At 35.5% G+C, this 19570-nt stretch overlaps 2 protein-coding genes across 4 annotated transcripts; both read left to right on the forward strand.

The window, feature by feature from the left end:
• Nucleotides 1-1558: 1558 nt before the first annotated feature.
• Nucleotides 1559-12295, forward strand: LOC124630353 (endocuticle structural glycoprotein SgAbd-5-like). 3 transcript variants are annotated; one of them, XM_047164220.1, is made up of 4 exons: nt 1559-1758; nt 1858-2034; nt 2261-2435; nt 12157-12295. In XM_047164220.1, the coding sequence occupies exons 2-4, from the start codon at nt 1907-1909 to the stop codon at nt 12211-12213; spliced, it is 360 nt and encodes a 119-aa protein (XP_047020176.1). In that variant the 5' UTR covers nt 1559-1758; nt 1858-1906; the 3' UTR covers nt 12214-12295. The 3 variants fall into 3 exon arrangements, with proteins under 3 accessions (XP_047020176.1, XP_047020175.1, XP_047020174.1); XM_047164219.1 differs by lacking the exon at nt 12157-12295 and adding an exon at nt 4835-5056; XM_047164218.1 differs by lacking the exon at nt 12157-12295 and adding an exon at nt 3556-3880.
• A 2172-nt stretch (nt 12296-14467) lies between these two features.
• LOC124630354 (endocuticle structural glycoprotein ABD-5-like) lies at nt 14468-18647 on the forward strand. Its single transcript, XM_047164222.1, has 3 exons — nt 14468-14505; nt 16405-16535; nt 18420-18647. Exons 1-3 carry the CDS (start codon nt 14485-14487, stop codon nt 18625-18627), a joined length of 360 nt encoding a protein of 119 aa, XP_047020178.1. The 5' UTR covers nt 14468-14484; the 3' UTR covers nt 18628-18647.
• The last annotated feature ends 923 nt before the right edge of the window (nt 18648-19570 follow it).

Consider the following 19570-nt stretch of genomic DNA (forward strand, 5'->3'; position numbering starts at 1 on the left):
ACTGCTGGGCAAACTATGAGTCCAGACCCTGGCATTGTCCTTTCTATAAATATGTACCTACATATAAGTGTGCCTACTTGGTCTTGCAACTACTTAGTCCTACATTTACAGATTATTTCTCATCGAAATAACCTTAAATGGTGTGCGGTCATGTATTGTTTATTGTCCGAAGCAACTACCCGGAGACACAGCGTTAAGTAAGTCTTTGAATTAATTACTTTTTTATAATAATGTATTTAGTCGCAAAATCATAAATTAACTTAAAAAAAACTTTTTTTTTTCTATAGAGTAACCAACAAAGATAAGTAGTTTTAGTTACTAAAGTTCGGCCATTCAGAGAATGCGTTCCTGACACGTCGCGATTGAACTGACGACGTAATAACATTCATTGATTATTGATATAATAATGTTGTTTTAATGCTCCTCAATTGTTAAAACGGTAAACAACCAGCAAAAATATTTTTATCGTAACTGCAACGCCATTGCAAAGTTACGTCGTCAGTTCAATCGCGACGTGTCAGGAACGCATTCTCTGAATGGCCGAACTATAGGAAGTTGCCTCACTTTGTTTTTTATGCATCAATTTCGACCTCAAATTATTATATTTGTACATCAATATGAGATTTAACGCAATAAATTAACTTTGTATAGCGAAATAGTGATGTACCTTTGCAATATGCAAAAATGTCAATACATCGATGTCTACAAAGTAATATCATAAAACATGTTGTAATGTAACAAAATTATTTCTCATTTAATGACTGCATTACTTGAGGTCAAAGCTAAAAATAAATGTTGCAAGATTTGTTTTCAATAGAAAGGTGTCAAATGACTCTAAGATCCTCCTTTAGGGTTCATAACCTCTTGAATATTCGGAGGAAACCTGTTCTATTTATTTAGTTAGGATGACCATGCCTAAATGTCATGGTCATAGTAGCCCCGTGTCAACAAAAATGTAGCTTTTCTTATACGTGGAAAATTAAATTTCGAATTAATTAAATGAATTCTTTTTATAATGAGGGTTTTCGATACTTTTTCTGCCGCCAGGCGGCGCTTCGTATGCGTCAGGTCCAAACAGCTGTCAAATAGTATGGAATTGTAGGGTCCGAACTTATTGTTTATTGAAATTCTGTTATATTGGAAGTGTTATTGATTTTATTATGGACTACGGTCAGAATAAGGTTTCCGAACTAAAAATTGAGCTAAGAGAGAGGGTGCAAAAGTCACTGGTACTAAGGAAAAGCTTGTTGAAAAATTTGTTAACACAATATGATTTAGTTTTTTTTTATTTACTCAACCTCAATAGTAAAACAATAATGCAGTGCTTTAATTATAAAATAAAAAAAAAACACTAAAATCTTTCACTATTCATAGTAAAGATAAGCACTTTGACAGTTACCTGGACCTGACGACTCGGTGCTGCCACCTCGTGGACGCCATTTTAGAAAACCCTCATTAAGTAGCTGTTCATTTTATAATAATAATGAGTTTTCATTTGAAATAATCGTAGCACCTTTTCAATCTTCTAATATTGATACAGTTTTAGTTATTTATCGATATCCTACTGACTTAGGAAGGTTTATTTCTTCAAACAGCACGTTCTAGCTATCCGTTTCAAATCCAGATTAACGTTACACAGTCAAAACAAGAAGTATTCCTAAAACTGATTAAAAAACACTGATATAAGCTATAATTATCTTTCGTCTGATAGGTATATAAAAAGACGAAGGCTTAAAGATGCGCCATTTGTGTTTGAATGTGAGTACAAAAATATAGAGGAATATGGTTACATTATGTCCATGTTCTTAATGAACATTTAAAATGAAGCTCACGTATTAACCTTGCAAGTTATTACAGGCCAGCGCATCTTGTTTATTACTCAAAGTGTGGAGAAATATAAACAAAAATGAATCGAGTAATAATCGCATGCGCCCTTCTCTCGGTGGCTGCTGCAGCCGTCATTCCTGAAGATGCTCAAGCCCAAATTGTCAACTACAAGAATGACAATGACGGCCTTGGAAATTACGAGTTCAGGTGAGTTTTTAAAATTGAATGTCAGGGACATTTCTGAATAAAGAGAGATATTTTAGAATAATATAAATGAGGAGCTTCTATTCCTGAACACATGTTTTTTAAATCGATTCTTCTATGTTTTTGTCAAGTAGGCAGATACTGTTTTAAATTAGGTTACAAATAACAGAAACGATATTTTAATTAAATGTACCAAACTTTTGTAATGGTGAATAAAATTTAATTCCAGCTTCGAGACGTCTAATGGCATAAAACGTGAAGAAAGAGGGAGATTAGTGAACGTTGGGCAGGAGGATGAACATATAGTTGTGGAAGGCTCGTACTCTTTCCTAGACGACACTGGAAAACTCGTGTTTATCAGATACACTGCTGATGAAAATGGATATAAAATTGGACCAGCACCCGTAAGTTTCATTTATTACTACTTTAAAGTAAAAAAAAAAGTGGTGTATTTATTGGGCATAACGTATACAGTAAAATAAAAATAAAAGACTATACAGCAGTATCTACTGGGTTTACTGCAAATTATATATTGCTATGTCATTGACCTTATAAAAACTACTGAGATGCCCTCCCGCAATTTCTGCCACCAGTGTCCCTAGGGAACTTCTGCCCTTGGCCTTAAAAAATATAGCCTATTTTACTAGGGAACAATGTAGCTTACCAACAGTGAAAGAATTTTCAAATCGGTTTACAAACAAACAAAAAATATTTCCTATATATTATAGGTATTAGCATAGAAGTACACTCGATGTATTCCTCAAAACCTTCACCATATAATTTAATACCAAATAGTCAACTTAAACTTTACTTGACTAAACGTGCTTGTTACCATTGACCTCACTTCGAGCTGCTGATGAAATCAAACCCTTATCAAAATGGCCTACAAAAGTATGTGGGCAAATTACGCGCACACACTTTGCTTTATTGCGGTTACACTTACTTTACTAATAAGGCAGTATGCAATTCCAATGGAAAATATTTCTAAGGTGGCCACCCACGTTAGACTTTTTGTAGGACGTGTGCGTTGCACTACTGCTATCAGTGTATTCTCTTTTTCTCCTACAAAAGGTTCGTCACCGATTATCAGACGAGTACTGGCAGCCTTCGTCGTTTTCCGCGGGTTTACTCGTGACACAGCAAATTAATCAAAGCCTTGAAATCATCGGCACAATGACTCGCGGATTGCCAAAGTTTTTTATTATTAAATATGCGTATTTATATAGTTAATTGATAACAATTAAATCAAGTAAAATTGGTTGGAATTTCGTTACATCATATGTACTTATTGAGTGTAATTAACAAACAACAAAAGTCTAATTGATAGTGAGTATTACAAACAACAATACTGTATTTTTCAACTTCGTGTTTTTGCTTGAGGAGCCTCTGAAAAACATTAAACAACCACTATATTATTAATAACTTCATTTAGGTCTTAAAAATAAGTCTTACAGTAATCTATAATTATCTTTCGCTAGCTTTCGAAAAACCCTGAAACGTATTAATTTTCTTTCTGAATTTCAGTCGAAAGAGGTCATATTTCAGCCGCCGTTCGCAGCTGGCGTTCCGTCAGGAGTGGTAGCATCTTTATTGGGATAACATGAAGCAAGGATTTATCGGAAAGAACACTTTTCAATATCTACTTAAACTTACTACTACATCCTTTAATCTAATATATGTTAAGGAAAAAAAGTTTTTAACTTTCAAGTTTACGTAGAATCAATTAGACTCAATAAATACCGAATGAAGAACATTCTTGAGCAAGTCTCAGCTGAAACATTATTGTACATATTTTTCATAGAGGCTGCATTTTATTTTAAAGAGAACTAAGTATACAAATGTGAATCCATAGATCTGTAATTAAATTATAGGGACTGCATGGCTAGATTACGAGTACCTATACTTACTCATACACTTTTGTAACAAATAATTTTCCATATTAAACATTTTACTTGTTTATACAAGTAAAATGTTTAACATTTTACTTGTTTATACAAGTAAAATGGAAATGGAATATGGAAAATTATTTGTGTGTAATAAAATGATAGATCAGGGATTTATTCAATTATTTTTAAGTACCCATTGCGGTAGGTAAGGCATATCGTAATAATCTATGCAATACGTAACATAACAGAAGAAAGAAAGAAAAACCATTTATTTAACACACAAATGACGCAGAAAACTAACACACACAAATACAAACAAATAAAACAATGGACAAAACAAACAGTGAAACAAAAAAGAAAAGCGCTGCAGCTGCGTCACTTATGCGTGAAAAGGGGCAACGCTCAGCATAATGCTGTGTCTCGCACACGCAGGCACGAGACAACAGCGCTGGTTTTCAGCGCTGACCCACAGTACAAACTTGCTGACCAAACAGGTAGCGGTCAAATATTTACCATAGGCACCTTGCCGTGTGCAATCAGAGCTACTAATTAACTGTGTTTGTTGAAACTTATGAAATGTGGAATAGCGAAATTACCTACTTGTTGTCAATACTGAAATATGTTATGTAAAACAATTAAACATGGTTATAGTATTGTCTATGTATTCCGAAAACAGGAGTATCAATGTACTGTTTGAAATAGTGAATACACCCTTACCTGATGAATGTTCAATTCATATAAAGCCTTAACTAGAGCTAATATAGTGGTACCACTCTGTGAAAACATACATAATAGTTTTATAATACCTTCGGACAACCCCTCCCACCCTACATACATCTACACAGGTCTACTCTACATTGATTATAGCTTATTATGTTGATAACACCTATAATTTGGATTATTTCAATACATTTCAGACGTTATCAGAAATCGCGCCGCCTCGTCAACTTCCTACCGGATTAGTGGCGTCTTTATTAGGAAAATAAATAAGAGGCTGAATACTAAACATTTAAGATATTTTATCACAATGTTTTGAAGCAGATATTGTGGCTCTCTTTTATGTTGTTAATTCAACAAAGTAATTGTAAACTGTCATTTTTCCTGTGCCATTATTGTTAAATATATGAATTGGAAAATGTTGTTTGTCTTATCTCCTGTTAATACCCTAAAATATAAAAACCTATTTGCTTTTTCATTCTCGTGTTGCTTTTGAGATACATAAGATACGTAAGCAAAGCTTTACCAACCCTGATTATTTTTCTAAACAATCTGCTCGCGCAAGTTTTACATTTTTAATTTCATTAACTATATTGTTTCTAATGCAATTTCTGAACGCATCTTTTCGAACATTTTATACTTCCGCAACCGCAAAGTATGAGTTGGCTATCCTTCCCTTTCCCTCCTATCCAGCTACAATACACCAGAAAGAGAAGGAAGATGCGCCGCGCGCACCAACTCTCGGCGCGACTAGCGCCGCAACGCTCCCGCCGTTGTATTCCGAAAACTTTTCGAATCACCGCGACACCGCTCCGCATTTTATGTAAAAATAAATTAAATAACCGCACCGCTTCATCTCAAACCGCTTAAAATCAGTGTTAGTGTAGCCGGCACACAAGAACTAATCGTGAGTGACAGTGTATTTAACCTACGCGTAGAGGAAACAGCATCGCAGGCCTGCGACAACGTGCTCGTCCACCATCCAGCGCAAGTAAGTCCTTTTTCCTTTCACCAAACCCCTTTAGCTTCACTCATACTGTGTCTCGGTTCGCCTAATCACCGACCAAGCTATTTTCCCGCATCCGCTACGGTCCTTCGATACAGCCCACCATACGGGTATGGTGGTGTAACAACACTGCACCATCATTTTTTTCTGGTCCAAATCGACCCGGATCCCAAGAATCAGTGATCTTTTCTCATTATTTTCCCGCATTCTATAGGTCTTTTACCTGGGCTTTAGGTCTAAATACCTAATTTCGTAAAATCGTCATATTGTACGCGTGCATTCTCGAACATTCCCGCTAGGTACTTACCTACTTGTTTGACTGAGAACTACTGTATCAACTTAATACCTACTGCATTGTAATAGCATAGGTAAATACCACTAATATTAGTAAATTCCTTCAGTTAACATAAGTACAAACTTATATTTCAACCGCATTCTTTTGTTTAGTCAACAGCTAAATACCTATTTTACACGCCATCTTTTCTTACTATTCCTTCCTACCTACCAACATGGAGGATATCAAAATAAAAGTTAAAATACTGCAAGCTAAAAACAATGCTATTTACGAACGCTTAACTTCATTGTATGAATCTTCTAAGAAAATAAATATAACTAATATGGAGCTTCGTTCTGCGGAGACATTCATGGCAGACACGGAGATTCTTTCTGTAATCCGCCAGGAATTTAGTTCCAACCTTGATAAACTAAACGCATACCTTTTACAATTAAATCCTGATCATACAGTCGAATATAGTAGCCTCATCTCATTCGACAGTGTTTACACTCGGGTAGAACGAGTTCGTTCTCTTATCATTACTTATCGTTCAAAATCGTCGACAAGCTCAACGTCGCACGAGAGCGCCGCGCAAAATAAAGGTGTAGTCAAACTACCACCGATTCACATTCCTTCCTTTGATGGTAAAATAAATAACTGGCCGGTTTTCTATGAATCATTTAAATCAAATATCCACAATAACTCTAATCTTACAGATTCCCAACGAGTTCAATATTTAGTAGGTAGTCTCAAAGGCAACGCTTTACAAATTACCGCCGGAATTATTCCGTGCGGAGAAAATTACTCAGCTATTTGGGACAGTTTAGTAAAAAAATACCAAGATAAACGGGCACTTGGTTCGCATTATCTTTCTAATATTTTCAATATTAAACCCGCCATTAACAATTCTATTTCATTGAATAATTTCATAGAAAGTTTTCACGCGTCAGTTTCAGCTTTAGAACAATTACAGATCAAAGACCTAAAAGATTTTATTTTATTAAATTTAGCTTTGAAAAAATTAGATCCTGCTACAGTACAATTATTTGAAATGCATATGAGAGATGAGGAGATTCCTACTTACACGGATTTCGTTGAATTTATAAAATCGCAAGTTAAAATATTAGATCGCACAACATCATCTCGATACGCTCTAGTGAGTAATCACCCTAATAAAAGTATTTCTCCCGCGCCGCGTACTCAGTTACGTGATACTAGCACGGTACATACTTTCGTTACTTGTGACAATAATAACCAGTCTTGTTTGTATTGCAGTAAACATGATCATTTTAAACTTTATATTTGTCCATCTTTTCAATCGCTTTCACCCAATTCGCGTTTGGATTTTATTAAAACCAAACGAGGATGTGTAAACTGTCTTAGTGCTACGCACACTGCTTCACAGTGTAAATCTATACATACTTGTAAACAGTGTAATAAGAAGCATCATTCACTTTTACATCTTGATAATAATAACTCGCAAACGCAGCCTTCTCGCGCGCCCACGGTTGAGTCGGCTGCCGCTGTCGCTAGTTCCGCGACCTCGCAACAGGTGGCGTTATGTGCATGCGCTAGCGTAGGTAAAACACCGCGTTCTACAATACTTCTTTCGACTGCGCAAGTATACGTGGACACTAAACATAATAAATACATTTCTGTCAGATGTTTAATAGATAATGCTTCTCAAAATAATATAATTACGTCCGCTTGTTGTAAAAAACTGCAATTAGATATTAACCCGCTTTCAAATTCATTTATAAAGGGCGTTGGAACCTCATCGCGTCCTATCTTAGGTTACGTTGATATAACTGTTTCCGCGAAAGATAAAACAGTTTCTTTCAAAATTACCGCGCTTGTTGTCGATTGCATAACAGATAATTTACCATCTCACTTTGTTGACACTTCTACAGTGCAACATTTGTTCGATTTACCGCTCGCTGACCCACTATGGCATATACCTGGTGAGGTGGAATTGCTACTAGGGGCAAAGCTGTTCCCGTATTTATTATTAAATAACAAAATTATCTCACCTACCGCGCCGTCCGCTATTGAAACCGTGTTTGGTTACATTCTTATGGGTGAGGTACCCGCTAGTTTATCTAACAAAAATTATAGTCCCGCATCCAGTGAATTAAATACTGCCTCATATTTTTCTACCGCATTAAACATCGATAATACTCATTGTTTTCTTACTTTAGAAGAATCTTTACATAAATTTTGGAACATCGAAGAAGTACCTTCAAAATCTTTCATGAGCCCTGCCGAACTTGAGTGTGAGCAGTTGTACGCTTCTTCTGTGTCACGCGACGCTAGTGGTAGGTATTGTACCGCGTTACCTTTTTGTAAAAATCCAGATTCACTTGGAAATTCTTATGCTGTCGCTTATCGACGTTTTATTCATTTAGAAAATACTAAACTTCGCGACCCTGCTTTGCGCGATAGTTATAACAAAATAATTAAAGAATATCTCGATCAAAATTATTTAACAGAAATTACGTCTAGTTCCTCTGATAAATCAGTAGGTTATTATATACCGCATCACCCTGTTATTAGAGATGATAAACAAACCACAAAAGTCCGCATTGTCCTTGACGCAAGTGCTAAGTCTCACAATGGCGTGTCATTGAATGATCTGTTGCATACAGGGCCGAATTTACAGGCTGATATATTTTTATTACTTTTAGATTTCCGATTGTTTCCTATAGCAGTTACATCTGATTTAAAACAAATGTATCTTCAAGTGGCTGTTATTGATGAGCATAGAAAATACCAAAAAATATTATTTCGCTTTAATACCGCAGAACCTATTCGCGAGTTTCAATTTAATCGCGTCGCATTTGGTCTGAAGTCCAGTCCCTTTCTAGCCATGCGCACTGTGCGCCAGCTATCAGAGGATGAAAAACATCGTTTCCCTCGCGCGTCCATCGTTGCTTCGCATGATCTTTACATGGATGACCTGGCTTATTCTATTCCTTCACTGGAGGAAGCCAAGGTTCTTTCCGCTGAACTCATCGACTTATTTAAGGCCGGGGGCTTTGACCTTGTGAAGTGGGCAAGTAACTCTCCGGAACTACTTGATGCCGTTCCACATTCTAACCGCTCTTCCATTAACCTCTCTGATGGGGACAATATAAAAATTCTCGGACTCAAATGGATTCCTTCTGAAGATTGTTTCACTTTTACCACATCTGACTTAGATAAACGTTGCACTAAACGTTCCATACTTTCCACGGTTGCTCGTCTGTGGGATGTTCTAGGTTTTGTTGCTCCTGTAGTTTTATTCGCGAAGCTACTTATTAAAGAATTATGGAAATTAAATACGGATTGGGATGAGACTCCGCCCGATTCTATCGTGCATCTCTTCCAGCAATTTAGTGAGCAATTGCCTTTACTTTCTACGCTAAAGATACCGCGTCACGTAGCCGTTTCTATGGGTTGCGTGATTAATATAGTAGGTTTTGCTGACGCCAGTATGAAGGCATATGGCTGCGTCATATACTTACATGTCACTTATACAAATGGTAACACACACGTATCTTTGGTGTGTGCTAAATCCAAAGTCGCACCTGTTAAGATCGTATCTCTGGCTCGTCTAGAGCTATGTGCCGCTCTTCTTTTGTCAAAATTAATTAAACTAGTTTATGACACTTACCGCTCCCGTACCGCTATTAATAATATATTTGCCTTTTCTGATTCTACTATTACGCTTTCATGGATTCATTCCTCACCGCACAAATGGAACACTTTTGTCAGTAACCGCGTCGCTAAATGTCAAGAAAATCTTGATCCTAAATATTTTTATCACATTAACGGTAAAGAAAATCCTAGTGATTGTCTGTCTCGAGGTCTTCTACCTGAACAGATTTTAAATCACGATTTATGGTGGCATGGCCCTGAGTGGCTTATGCTCCCAACCGCTGAGTGGCCTATCACTCCTTTTGTGTCTTCATGCAACGAACAATTACCTGAATTTAATAGTAAAACTTTAACGTTAGTTACTACCGCTTCTGAAATCAATTTAATATATAACCTTTCTCAAAAAATTTCCTCGCTAAATAAAATATTACACATAATAGTATACATTCTGAGATTTTTGCGCCTTATTCCTTATGACAAATTACAAAAGGTTATTACGGTACGCGAGTTAGCTGCCGCTGAGACTTATTTGATTCGTTGCGTTCAACGACATCACTTTAAACATATCTACGATGAAATTAACAATAAAAAGCTTTCCACACAATTTAAAAAACTCGACCTTTTTATAGACGAGCAGGGTATAATTAGAATCGGAGGCAGGCTTTCCAATGCTGATCTTCCCTATGAGGCTCAGCATCCCGCACTCTTGCCAAAAGGCGATAAATTTACACATATTCTAATAGATTATTATCACCGCGTTCATTGCCACACTGGCGCAAATGTTTTGACTTCTCTTTTGCGACAAAAATATTGGATCCTCTCTTCTAGAGGTGTTATAAGAAAGAGATTACATGCTTGTAACTTCTGTTTTAAACTTTCTCCTTCTCACTCCAGCCCAAAAATGGCTGATTTACCCGCTTGTCGCGTACAAGAGACTAAAGCTTTTGTTCATACGGGTGTGGACTATGCTGGTCCCATCAAAATAACTTTATGTAGACGCCGCGGTCAAAAAAGTCAAAAGGCTTACATATGCCTATTCATTTGTTTTGTTACCAAGGCAGTTCATATTGAATTAGTCACAGACTTATCATCTGATACATTTATCTCCGCTTTTAAAAGATTTATTTCCCGCAGAGGACCAGTTTCTTGTCTATATTCAGACAACGGAACAAATTTCGTAGGAGCCAAGGCTCAATTGCAAGAATTATTTGCTGACCGCTACCGCATAGACTGGAAAATGATTCCACCCCGCGCTCCCCACTTTGGAGGGTTGTGGGAATCTAATATAAAATCTATAAAAACTCATTTATACCGCGTTATTGGTTCCCAACTTCTTACCTATGAGGAGCTTTCGACTGTTCTCACCGAGATTGAGGCAGTTCTAAACTCGAGACCGCTTTGTGTCCTGAATGAGGATCCGTATCCAGAACCGCTTACCCCCGCGCATTTTATAATGGCTTCTCCATTAACTTCCTTGCCTGTCGTGGATGTTCCCGACACAACGAAGTCTCTAACTTGCCGCAAGAAATTACTTGACCAAATGATTTGTAGCTACTGGAAACGCTGGCGTATAGAATATTTACATAATCTTCAAGTTAGACAAAAATGGTTGAATGCTGTAGACAATATTAAAATTGGTACAGTGGTTCTCATACATCAAGATGATCTTCCTCCTTTACGTTGGCCAATGGGTGTAATAACCGAAGTTTTTCCCGGCAAGGATGGGACAACCCGCGTAGCCATGGTGAAGACATGCAGTGGCTCTTTTAAGAGACCTGTTGTCAAACTATGCCCTTTACCATCTCAATAATATTACCGCGTAATCCAAACTTAATATTAGCTTTACTTTACTCAGTATACTTACTTTCAATTTCTTTAATTTCCTTTTGAGAATATTACATATCCTCAAAGCCGGGGAGAATGCTCGCGCAAGTTTTACATTTTTAATTTCATTAACTATATTGTTTCTAATGCAATTTCTGAACGCATCTTTTCGAACATTTTATACTTCCGCAACCGCAAAGTATGAGTTGGCTATCCTTCCCTTTCCCTCCTATCCAGCTACAATACACCAGAAAGAGAAGGAAGATGCGCCGCGCGCACCAACTCTCGGCGCGACTAGCGCCGCAACGCTCCCGCCGTTGTATTCCGAAAACTTTTCGAATCACCGCGACACCGCTCCGCATTTTATGTAAAAATAAATTAAATAACCGCACCGCTTCATCTCAAACCGCTTAAAATCAGTGTTAGTGTAGCCGGCACACAAGAACTAATCGTGAGTGACAGTGTATTTAACCTACGCGTAGAGGAAACAGCATCGCAGGCCTGCGACAACGTGCTCGTCCACCATCCAGCGCAAGTAAGTCCTTTTTCCTTTCACCAAACCCCTTTAGCTTCACTCATACTGTGTCTCGGTTCGCCTAATCACCGACCAAGCTATTTTCCCGCATCCGCTACGGTCCTTCGATACAGCCCACCATACGGGTATGGTGGTGTAACAACACTGCACCATCACAATCACAAGACACATTGAAATGTTTTAGGTACACCTGTTCTGATTCGACATACCTACTTACTAATACATTCAAACTTGCATCTTATTACAGGTGGATAAAGTACCGTACGCACTCCCTACAGGCCTGGTTGCTTCGTTGTTAGGATAAAACGAAGAAAAAATGTGCTTGAATGTCTATAATAAAATATTTCCTTTAATTGATGTACTTTTTACATAAATGTTGTACATCAGGTTTTTATTTATTTTGAACCCCTAAACAAAATACAAAATATAAACATTATACTGACTAAAATTGAGCTTGTTTGAGTTTTCATGCAAAAATAACCGAACTATCTAGGTGATAATCTAGGCACCGAAAATACATTATTTTCAACCAATTTACCACTCCTCAATTCACCAGGGTCATTGACGAATGGGCCGGACGCAGTCTTGATTGTAAATAAACACTAGCTGAGCATAAGAAAAAAACATAAAGAACTGCTATCATCATCAGCCTTTTTCAAAGATGTTGAGGCTGACTTCCATATCATGTTTGTAATAAAAGCTCCCATTAATAATTATAAAAAACTGATACCTAGTAAAATTATTTATAGGCAAATGCGGAATTTTAACTTCATAATGATTCTTTGATTAGTCACGACTTTACTTCGCTTATTTACAGAAACAATTAAAATTAGTGGTTTGGTGATCCATTAACTTAGGTTTCTATATTTCCGATATCATGGTAAATATACACGTATTGGTATGGTAAATATACATTACTTGAAAATAAGATTCAATACTTAGTAATTTGGTCCATCTTTCCTTCGTTCCTCTAAGTTATTTTCTCTCATAACGTGAACTTTTCATTGATAAATAAGTATATACCTAAGCTTATTTTATTAAAATATGTATAAGGCCATATTTATATCAGTACAAAAAGTTTAGTCGATCACTATCGAGTCTGTAAAGTTTCCTATCAAACCCAATCGAAATTAAATGCTATTGCTTTTAAGAAATGATTAATAGTTAAACCATAAAAAGTCCTCAACAGTTACATTGAAAGGGCTTGCTCGTTAAAATACCTGAATGACGAGGAACATTAATATAAATATCAGTCCTATTATAAAACCGGGGGTAGTCCGGTTAAGCAGTACACGGCCTCCTAGGCTGAACTGCGAGATGCCATACCAAAAAAAAAAAAAAAAACCGGGTGAAGTGGTTTACGCTTTGTTATTGTAAGTCAACTCAAACTTATCCGTCACCCTTCACCATTAAAGCCAACCTGTTCTTGTGCCAACAATGATTATGAATTACCTACTTATTGACAAACATGGTTATTCTCATTTTTTGATCAGCTTTGTGTATATTATTAAAGTTCGTATAGTTCTTCGTCCCAGTGTCATAAATTATTTCGTATAAAAATTATACTATCGTCCAATCTGTCGATTCCTTTACATTGACTGAATTGAATAATAATGAGAGATAATGTATTATCTTCCTTTTCATGTCAATCCATTAAAGTGTTTATGTGCAAAATAAAAGAGCACCCGTTAACATGAAATGGTATAGAGCTGATCGAAAATAATAAACTTAAGTAATTTGTAAATATCAAGGAGATTTCTTAATTTATTTTTTTTGTATATAAATCTAACATCATAATGCCGAGTGTACAATGCACATTTATGAAGTAGTGAATAAAAGCTTTCTTAGATTTGTAAGTGTTGAAGTCATTGTCATTGATCGTCGTCAGGTCATCTATAGTTCGGCCATTCAGAGAATGCGTTCCTGACACGTCGCGATTGAACTGACGACGTAATAACATTCATTGATTATTGATATAATAATGTTGTTTTAATGCTCCTCAATTGTTAAAACGGTAAACAACCAGCAAAAATATTTTTATCGTAACTGCAACGCCATTGCAAAGTTACGTCGTCAGTTCAATCGCGACGTGTCAGGAACGCATTCTCTGAATGGCCGAACTATAATGTCTTCATATTTTGCAGAAATTGTTAACAAATCTATTCATTAAAAATCCCACCAATAAGATGTTTGCTTGTTGTGAGATTATGAATTAAAAGCTTTTTGTATTAGAAGAGCATTTGAAATTATTTTCAAATATGCCGAGCAAACTTACAAGATTGCTTTTAACTATTGTAATAAGTATATTTCAGGAAAAATAAATAAATTAGCAACTCTTTGTACCTCCCATGTCATCCAGAAAAACAGGAGCGAATAATTACGCAGTTTAGCTGACACAGTGTGAAGAGTCGGGTCCTTCCCACGTTTGCGTAATAATGTTACAGTGTCAATGACTCCTTTAGTCCTTGACGTGGCATTGTACTATGGAATGAAGTCCAGACATGACATTCTTGAAGAACTGGATATAAAGTGTGGGCAGTTGTCCCCAACTCACAGTCCATTTAGATCCGCACTGATGAAGAACACGCCCAACATGGTAAGTAAAAATAAACGAGTTTCATAATATGTTAATTCGTGTTATGTAATTGGACGTATTAATAAACTGATTGGAGCCGAGTTCGGATTTCAAGAACCTTATAACAACTGTGGTATCAAACCTTTTTATAGAATCGTAGAAATGAAGAAATCAATTCTTAATAGAGAATCTTGACCCGTTAACACAAAAGTGTCACCTTCATTTCTTATCTGATTTAACAATACCTCAAAAATCTTAAAAGAGCTATTTTATTGTTCGGCAAATCCTATCCATATGTCAAAACTGCAATGAGCTAAACCAGACGTCTGCGAAAAAACAAAACAACTGAATAACCGCTTAGAAATGTTGCTAATGTATATATAAATGTGAAATCATTTTTATTTTTATTGAATAGGTGCTAAGAAGCTAATGACTTAATACACATCATCGTAGTCTTTAAGAAATAACTACTTAAATATGTCCACGAATATATCTATTTATTTTAACGTTTTGTCATTTTTCTCTACATTGAGAGACACAATGTTACTAAAAACTTTATTCAATCTCATAATAACTATTTACTGTGGACAGTATTAAAGATTAAGATTACTTATCAAGAACTTACTATATACATTATCATGACCAGTTTGTGTTACCTGAAAAACTCGTGATTATACAAACACCGACGTTCATATTCAGAATTATGTACATAGTACCTAGTAATCACACACCCTTCTAACATTACATTATCATAGCATCCAGTAGGTACCTAATAGTGAGTTCTTAAGTTTAATTTTTTATAGTACTCAATTGAAAAAGCATACTAGGAAAGATAATGTGCCTACTTATGAAGCAATTAGCTGCACCTGATGCCAACATGCTTTATCACAATTTAAATATGGAAAGGCAGGCTTATCATAAAACCTTTTAGATCTTACTCATTTTATTTTAATGCTCTCATACTCATTAGCATTTTACGAAGCGCGTGCATCATAAAACTGCATTTGTATATGACTACAGTGTAAAACCCCAAGGAAAATTTGAGATAGTCAAAAGCAATATCCGCGATATTGTATAGTAAAAAAATAAATAGGTAACGCATATTATTGATGATATAAGCTTCCTATATAACTACATAATTATTAGGCAATGCTCAGACTTGATAACATCTTTACAAAATTTTTGTCTTGCCATATCTAGGCCCAAGGATCATTCATAAAATTAGCATTGTAAAGAGAAACCATGATTCATTATTAGGTAGGTACCTGTAACCGCAAACGCATGTAATAACTGTAAAATTACCACGACTTGTGGTCAGATAAGTTTACTCGTCTAACTATCAAAGAAGTTATTAAAATCTATCTATTGTCAATACTTGATATTATCTATCTAATGCCTAATATCTTGTCTTTGAAACACGGATGTAGCATTTAGGATTCTAAACATTTTCAATCATAATCCTAAATAACTATACAGATATCTGTGAAGGTCATTCGCATCATCGATTTTTATAAACACAGTATCTTTTTCTGACTGTCTATTAGTTTTTTTTTACCTTTCTCGTTCGTCATCTTTTATTTCTAACGAATTTGTAGTTTTGTTTGTGTGTATACATCAAATCAGAGTCACTCTTAAATCAGAATTTTAAGCAAAAAAATACAATAAAAGACAGCTTTCTCAGGCCCTTATTTAAAATACGAAGCACACATTTATGCCTGCATTTCAAATATGTACTACATCCGATAAATCACTTCAAACCACACATACCATATATTTCTATAATTTCATACCAAAATCATCATTTCAAAACAGCTTTGCATAAATTGGCGGCAAAACGGCGATCTCAACTAGTATTATTATAATGAAAAGCGTAGCTGGCCTGACCCGTTGGCCCTGACATTATGGTATTTTGTTGCGCAGGTAAAAGGTGCTGCTCATCTCTACGTCCTGCCTATGGTCTTCATGGCATTTGTCACTGTAGCTAGTTGCCTTGGAGGGCAAATTAAAAAATTCACATACAACAATAATGGATTCGGCACGTACAGTTTTGAGTAAGTGTTAATGACTACTATTGCAATTAAGGTATTATTATTTTAGCATATATCATTTTTTGAATGTTATTGAATTTTAGAATGTTTTTCAACTTGAGTTAGTGTAATCAACTTATTGCTCATAATTTGTACACAAACTTATTTCTAACGTCTGTAAGCACTTAATAAAAATAAAATGGCTATTAAATCTGAACTTAGAAATATTCCATTATTGATATAAGTGTAAATAGATTAGGTTATGTTACATTACACGTGGATTTCATGAGAAAGCACAAAGAATGTTGACCATACTCCGACTGACTTCTTATCTCATGCAGACAAAGCAAATAATGCTCATTATTACCTCCACTAATCTGTGGTGAAGACCAATAAAAATTGCGAAAAATGAGCAAAAAGTTCGTATACCTATGAATTAATTTAAATAAATTATCTTTCTAATTAAGTTTTTATGACTGACTAATAACATGCTGACAGTCTAATCATCCAACGTGTGATGTTATTTTAATAAGGTCACGTGTCGAAATATAACATGACTTGACATTGTCTCTATTTTATTTAAGAACTTTAAAAGGTACGTTTTGAATTCTTGCTAAAGACCGCATATGCCGCAGCTGCGCTACTGGGTTGTATGTATTTAGATATCTGACAGACATCGACTGCACATGCTGCTGCCGCTTCGATTCAAAACGGTTTCTTGTGAACAGTCGCGGGGTATACGGTCGGCAGTTGAAGTCGGCAGCAAGAATCCAAAAAGTACCTTTAGTATTTAAGTTGCACTTCTAGTAACATTTTATTGACCCGAATTGACCTTATTCAGCAATTAAAAATGCGAATTTATAATTTTAATCAAAAGAAAAAACATCACTGTTGAACACGTTCGGGATGAGAATTAAAGCTGTGGACAAATCCAGTGACGTTTTTCCTATTTGGTACCACCTATCATATCTATACTAATATTATAAAGCTGAAGAGTTTGTTTGTTTGTTTGAACGCACTAATCTCAGGAACTACTAGTCCGATTTGAAAATTTATTACAGTGTTAGATAGCCCATTTATCGAGGAAGGCTATAGGCTACTTTTTATCCCGGTACGGGAAGTAGTTCTCACGGGATGCGGGTGAAACCGCTGGCAGAAGCTAGTTGATAACATAAAACGCTAGCTATTATTGCATGCATTTTAGGACAGCAGCATCTTAACATTGTCTATTAACCTTTCACCTTATGACTAAGCTTAGCCTTCTGTGACGTAAGTATAAATTATTTTATCAATTTTATATACGAGAAAAACTGCAGGCAATAAACTTGAACTGAGAATTTAAAAATAGAAGAAGACCAACGCGGATAAAAATCGAGGTTTATCGATCTTAGGTTAATTCATGAAGTCACCGTGTATAATCAACTTACACAATACAAAAAAAAGTCGTTATATAATCACGAAAAGGTACAGATAGGTATTACACAGACATAATAAATTACTGTTATCATTTTGAAACTTCAAAATTGTTTGGTGTACTAACATTAGTGAGCGTTTGAGCTGACTTGGCCTTTGACATGTGGAATTCTAATAATCATAGTTTTTGCTAGAGAGCAACGAAATGCAATTCTATCTGTTGGGCAACAGAGCCAGGATATGTTCGCGTTGATCGCACGTATTGTACAAGATTCTGATAGCACCTTCACGTTTTTATACCGTTGCATCACATGTCCGCCAATTAAATGTCCAATTTACTTTGTTTTGCATATCTTTGTAGTAATTACCAAATTTTATTGTGGTTGTTTATCAATTAATTTAAAATATTGAGGAATTGGGTAGCAAAAAATCTATTGCAAATCGAATAAAGAAATAATTGAAGTTTGATTGTAAAATAGATACATATTTTTTCAGATATGAGACATCAGATGGTACGTATAGAAGGGAAGATGGTGGGATCCTGCCCGGCCCAGGTGGTAGCTCGCTAGTCGTACGAGGAGAGTACGGGTATATTGACTCCAGAGGAAAGCCCTACTCAATGAAATATGTAGCAGATGCCAGTGGCTTTCACCCAAGAGTCAATGACGATTATACGAGGTTCAATGACAGAAGAATTATTTGATACTGTGATATTAAAGTTTTAGTAATAAATGTTTCTTTTTAATTGAAAGAAAGAGTTTTTTTTTTTCATACCCTAAGAGCTTTAGTACCTTTACTACGTGTAAATACTTTGGGGGAAAAAAAGGTCATGAATGAAAATATTGATAGGAAATGCAGCTTAATATTTTTTTTACATACACATAACCATAGGAATAATACATATCAAAGCACTAGCATTCGAGTAAAGTCAAATATTACTCAATGATTCTGATAATTAAACATTTGTCATACATAACAGCGTTAGATAAGCATTCTTTACTTGATTTGCTCGTTAGACTTTAATTAATCGACGCAATCTGACGCTATGCTTCCGACTACAAATGTTAGGATGAACTAAGTGAATAAAAGCGTAGTAATTTAAATATGCAATTTTATTCATGTAAAAAAATACTTCTTGTATTCTCGTTGAAAATTTCAACTAGGCAAAATAATTTCCAGTAAAATATTTATTTTTAGAAGGTTTTAAGAATTAATAAAAGATTTCCTTCTTTTAAGATTTAAGGTTTAGTGGTCCCAAGCGTGTACATAAGAGTTGATTTTAAAGCATGAATCTGTTTGAATAATAGAATGCATCAACCCTCTTAATTTTAACAATGTTGGGCGTTAAATAGACACTGTTTCACCGAAATACCTACATACTTAAATATTTTAAAAAATCCTAGTTGACCTCTAAAATGTTACAATAAAATATTTATTTTCGAAGCAGAGCTAGCGTGCATCTTATCGCGTCGTGCGTGCCTGTGGCATCTTAATTTACACCTCCGCGTCCTTGTTCGTAAAATAAGAGTGCTCTTATATTACAAGGCGCAGGCAAAACATTCGACTTTCGAGAACATGATATCAATTCAAGTGTCGTTATTTTAAGTGCTAAGAATTTATTCAAGGAACTTGATGACCTAAATAAA

The sequence above is a fragment of the Helicoverpa zea genome, chromosome 5, assembly GCF_022581195.2.
Source record: "Helicoverpa zea isolate HzStark_Cry1AcR chromosome 5, ilHelZeax1.1, whole genome shotgun sequence".
Lineage (NCBI taxonomy): Eukaryota > Metazoa > Arthropoda > Insecta > Lepidoptera > Noctuidae > Helicoverpa > Helicoverpa zea.

Excerpts from the sequence above, each read along its gene's own strand:
- LOC124630353 (XM_047164218.1), top strand. The coding sequence starts at position 1,907 with ATGAATCGAGTAATAATCGCATGCGCCCTTCTCTCGGTGGCTGCTGCA. Across the intron at positions 2,035-2,260 it reads CTTGGAAATTACGAGTTCAG|CTTCGAGACGTCTAATGGCA; the intron begins GTGAGTTTTTAA and ends ATTTAATTCCAG. Across the intron at positions 2,436-3,555 it reads ATAAAATTGGACCAGCACCC|TCGAAAGAGGTCATATTTCA; the intron begins GTAAGTTTCATT and ends TCTGAATTTCAG.
- LOC124630354 (XM_047164222.1), top strand. The coding sequence starts at position 14,485 with ATGAAGAACACGCCCAACATG. Across the intron at positions 14,506-16,404 it reads TGAAGAACACGCCCAACATG|GTAAAAGGTGCTGCTCATCT; the intron begins GTAAGTAAAAAT and ends TTTGTTGCGCAG. Across the intron at positions 16,536-18,419 it reads TTCGGCACGTACAGTTTTGA|ATATGAGACATCAGATGGTA; the intron begins GTAAGTGTTAAT and ends ATATTTTTTCAG.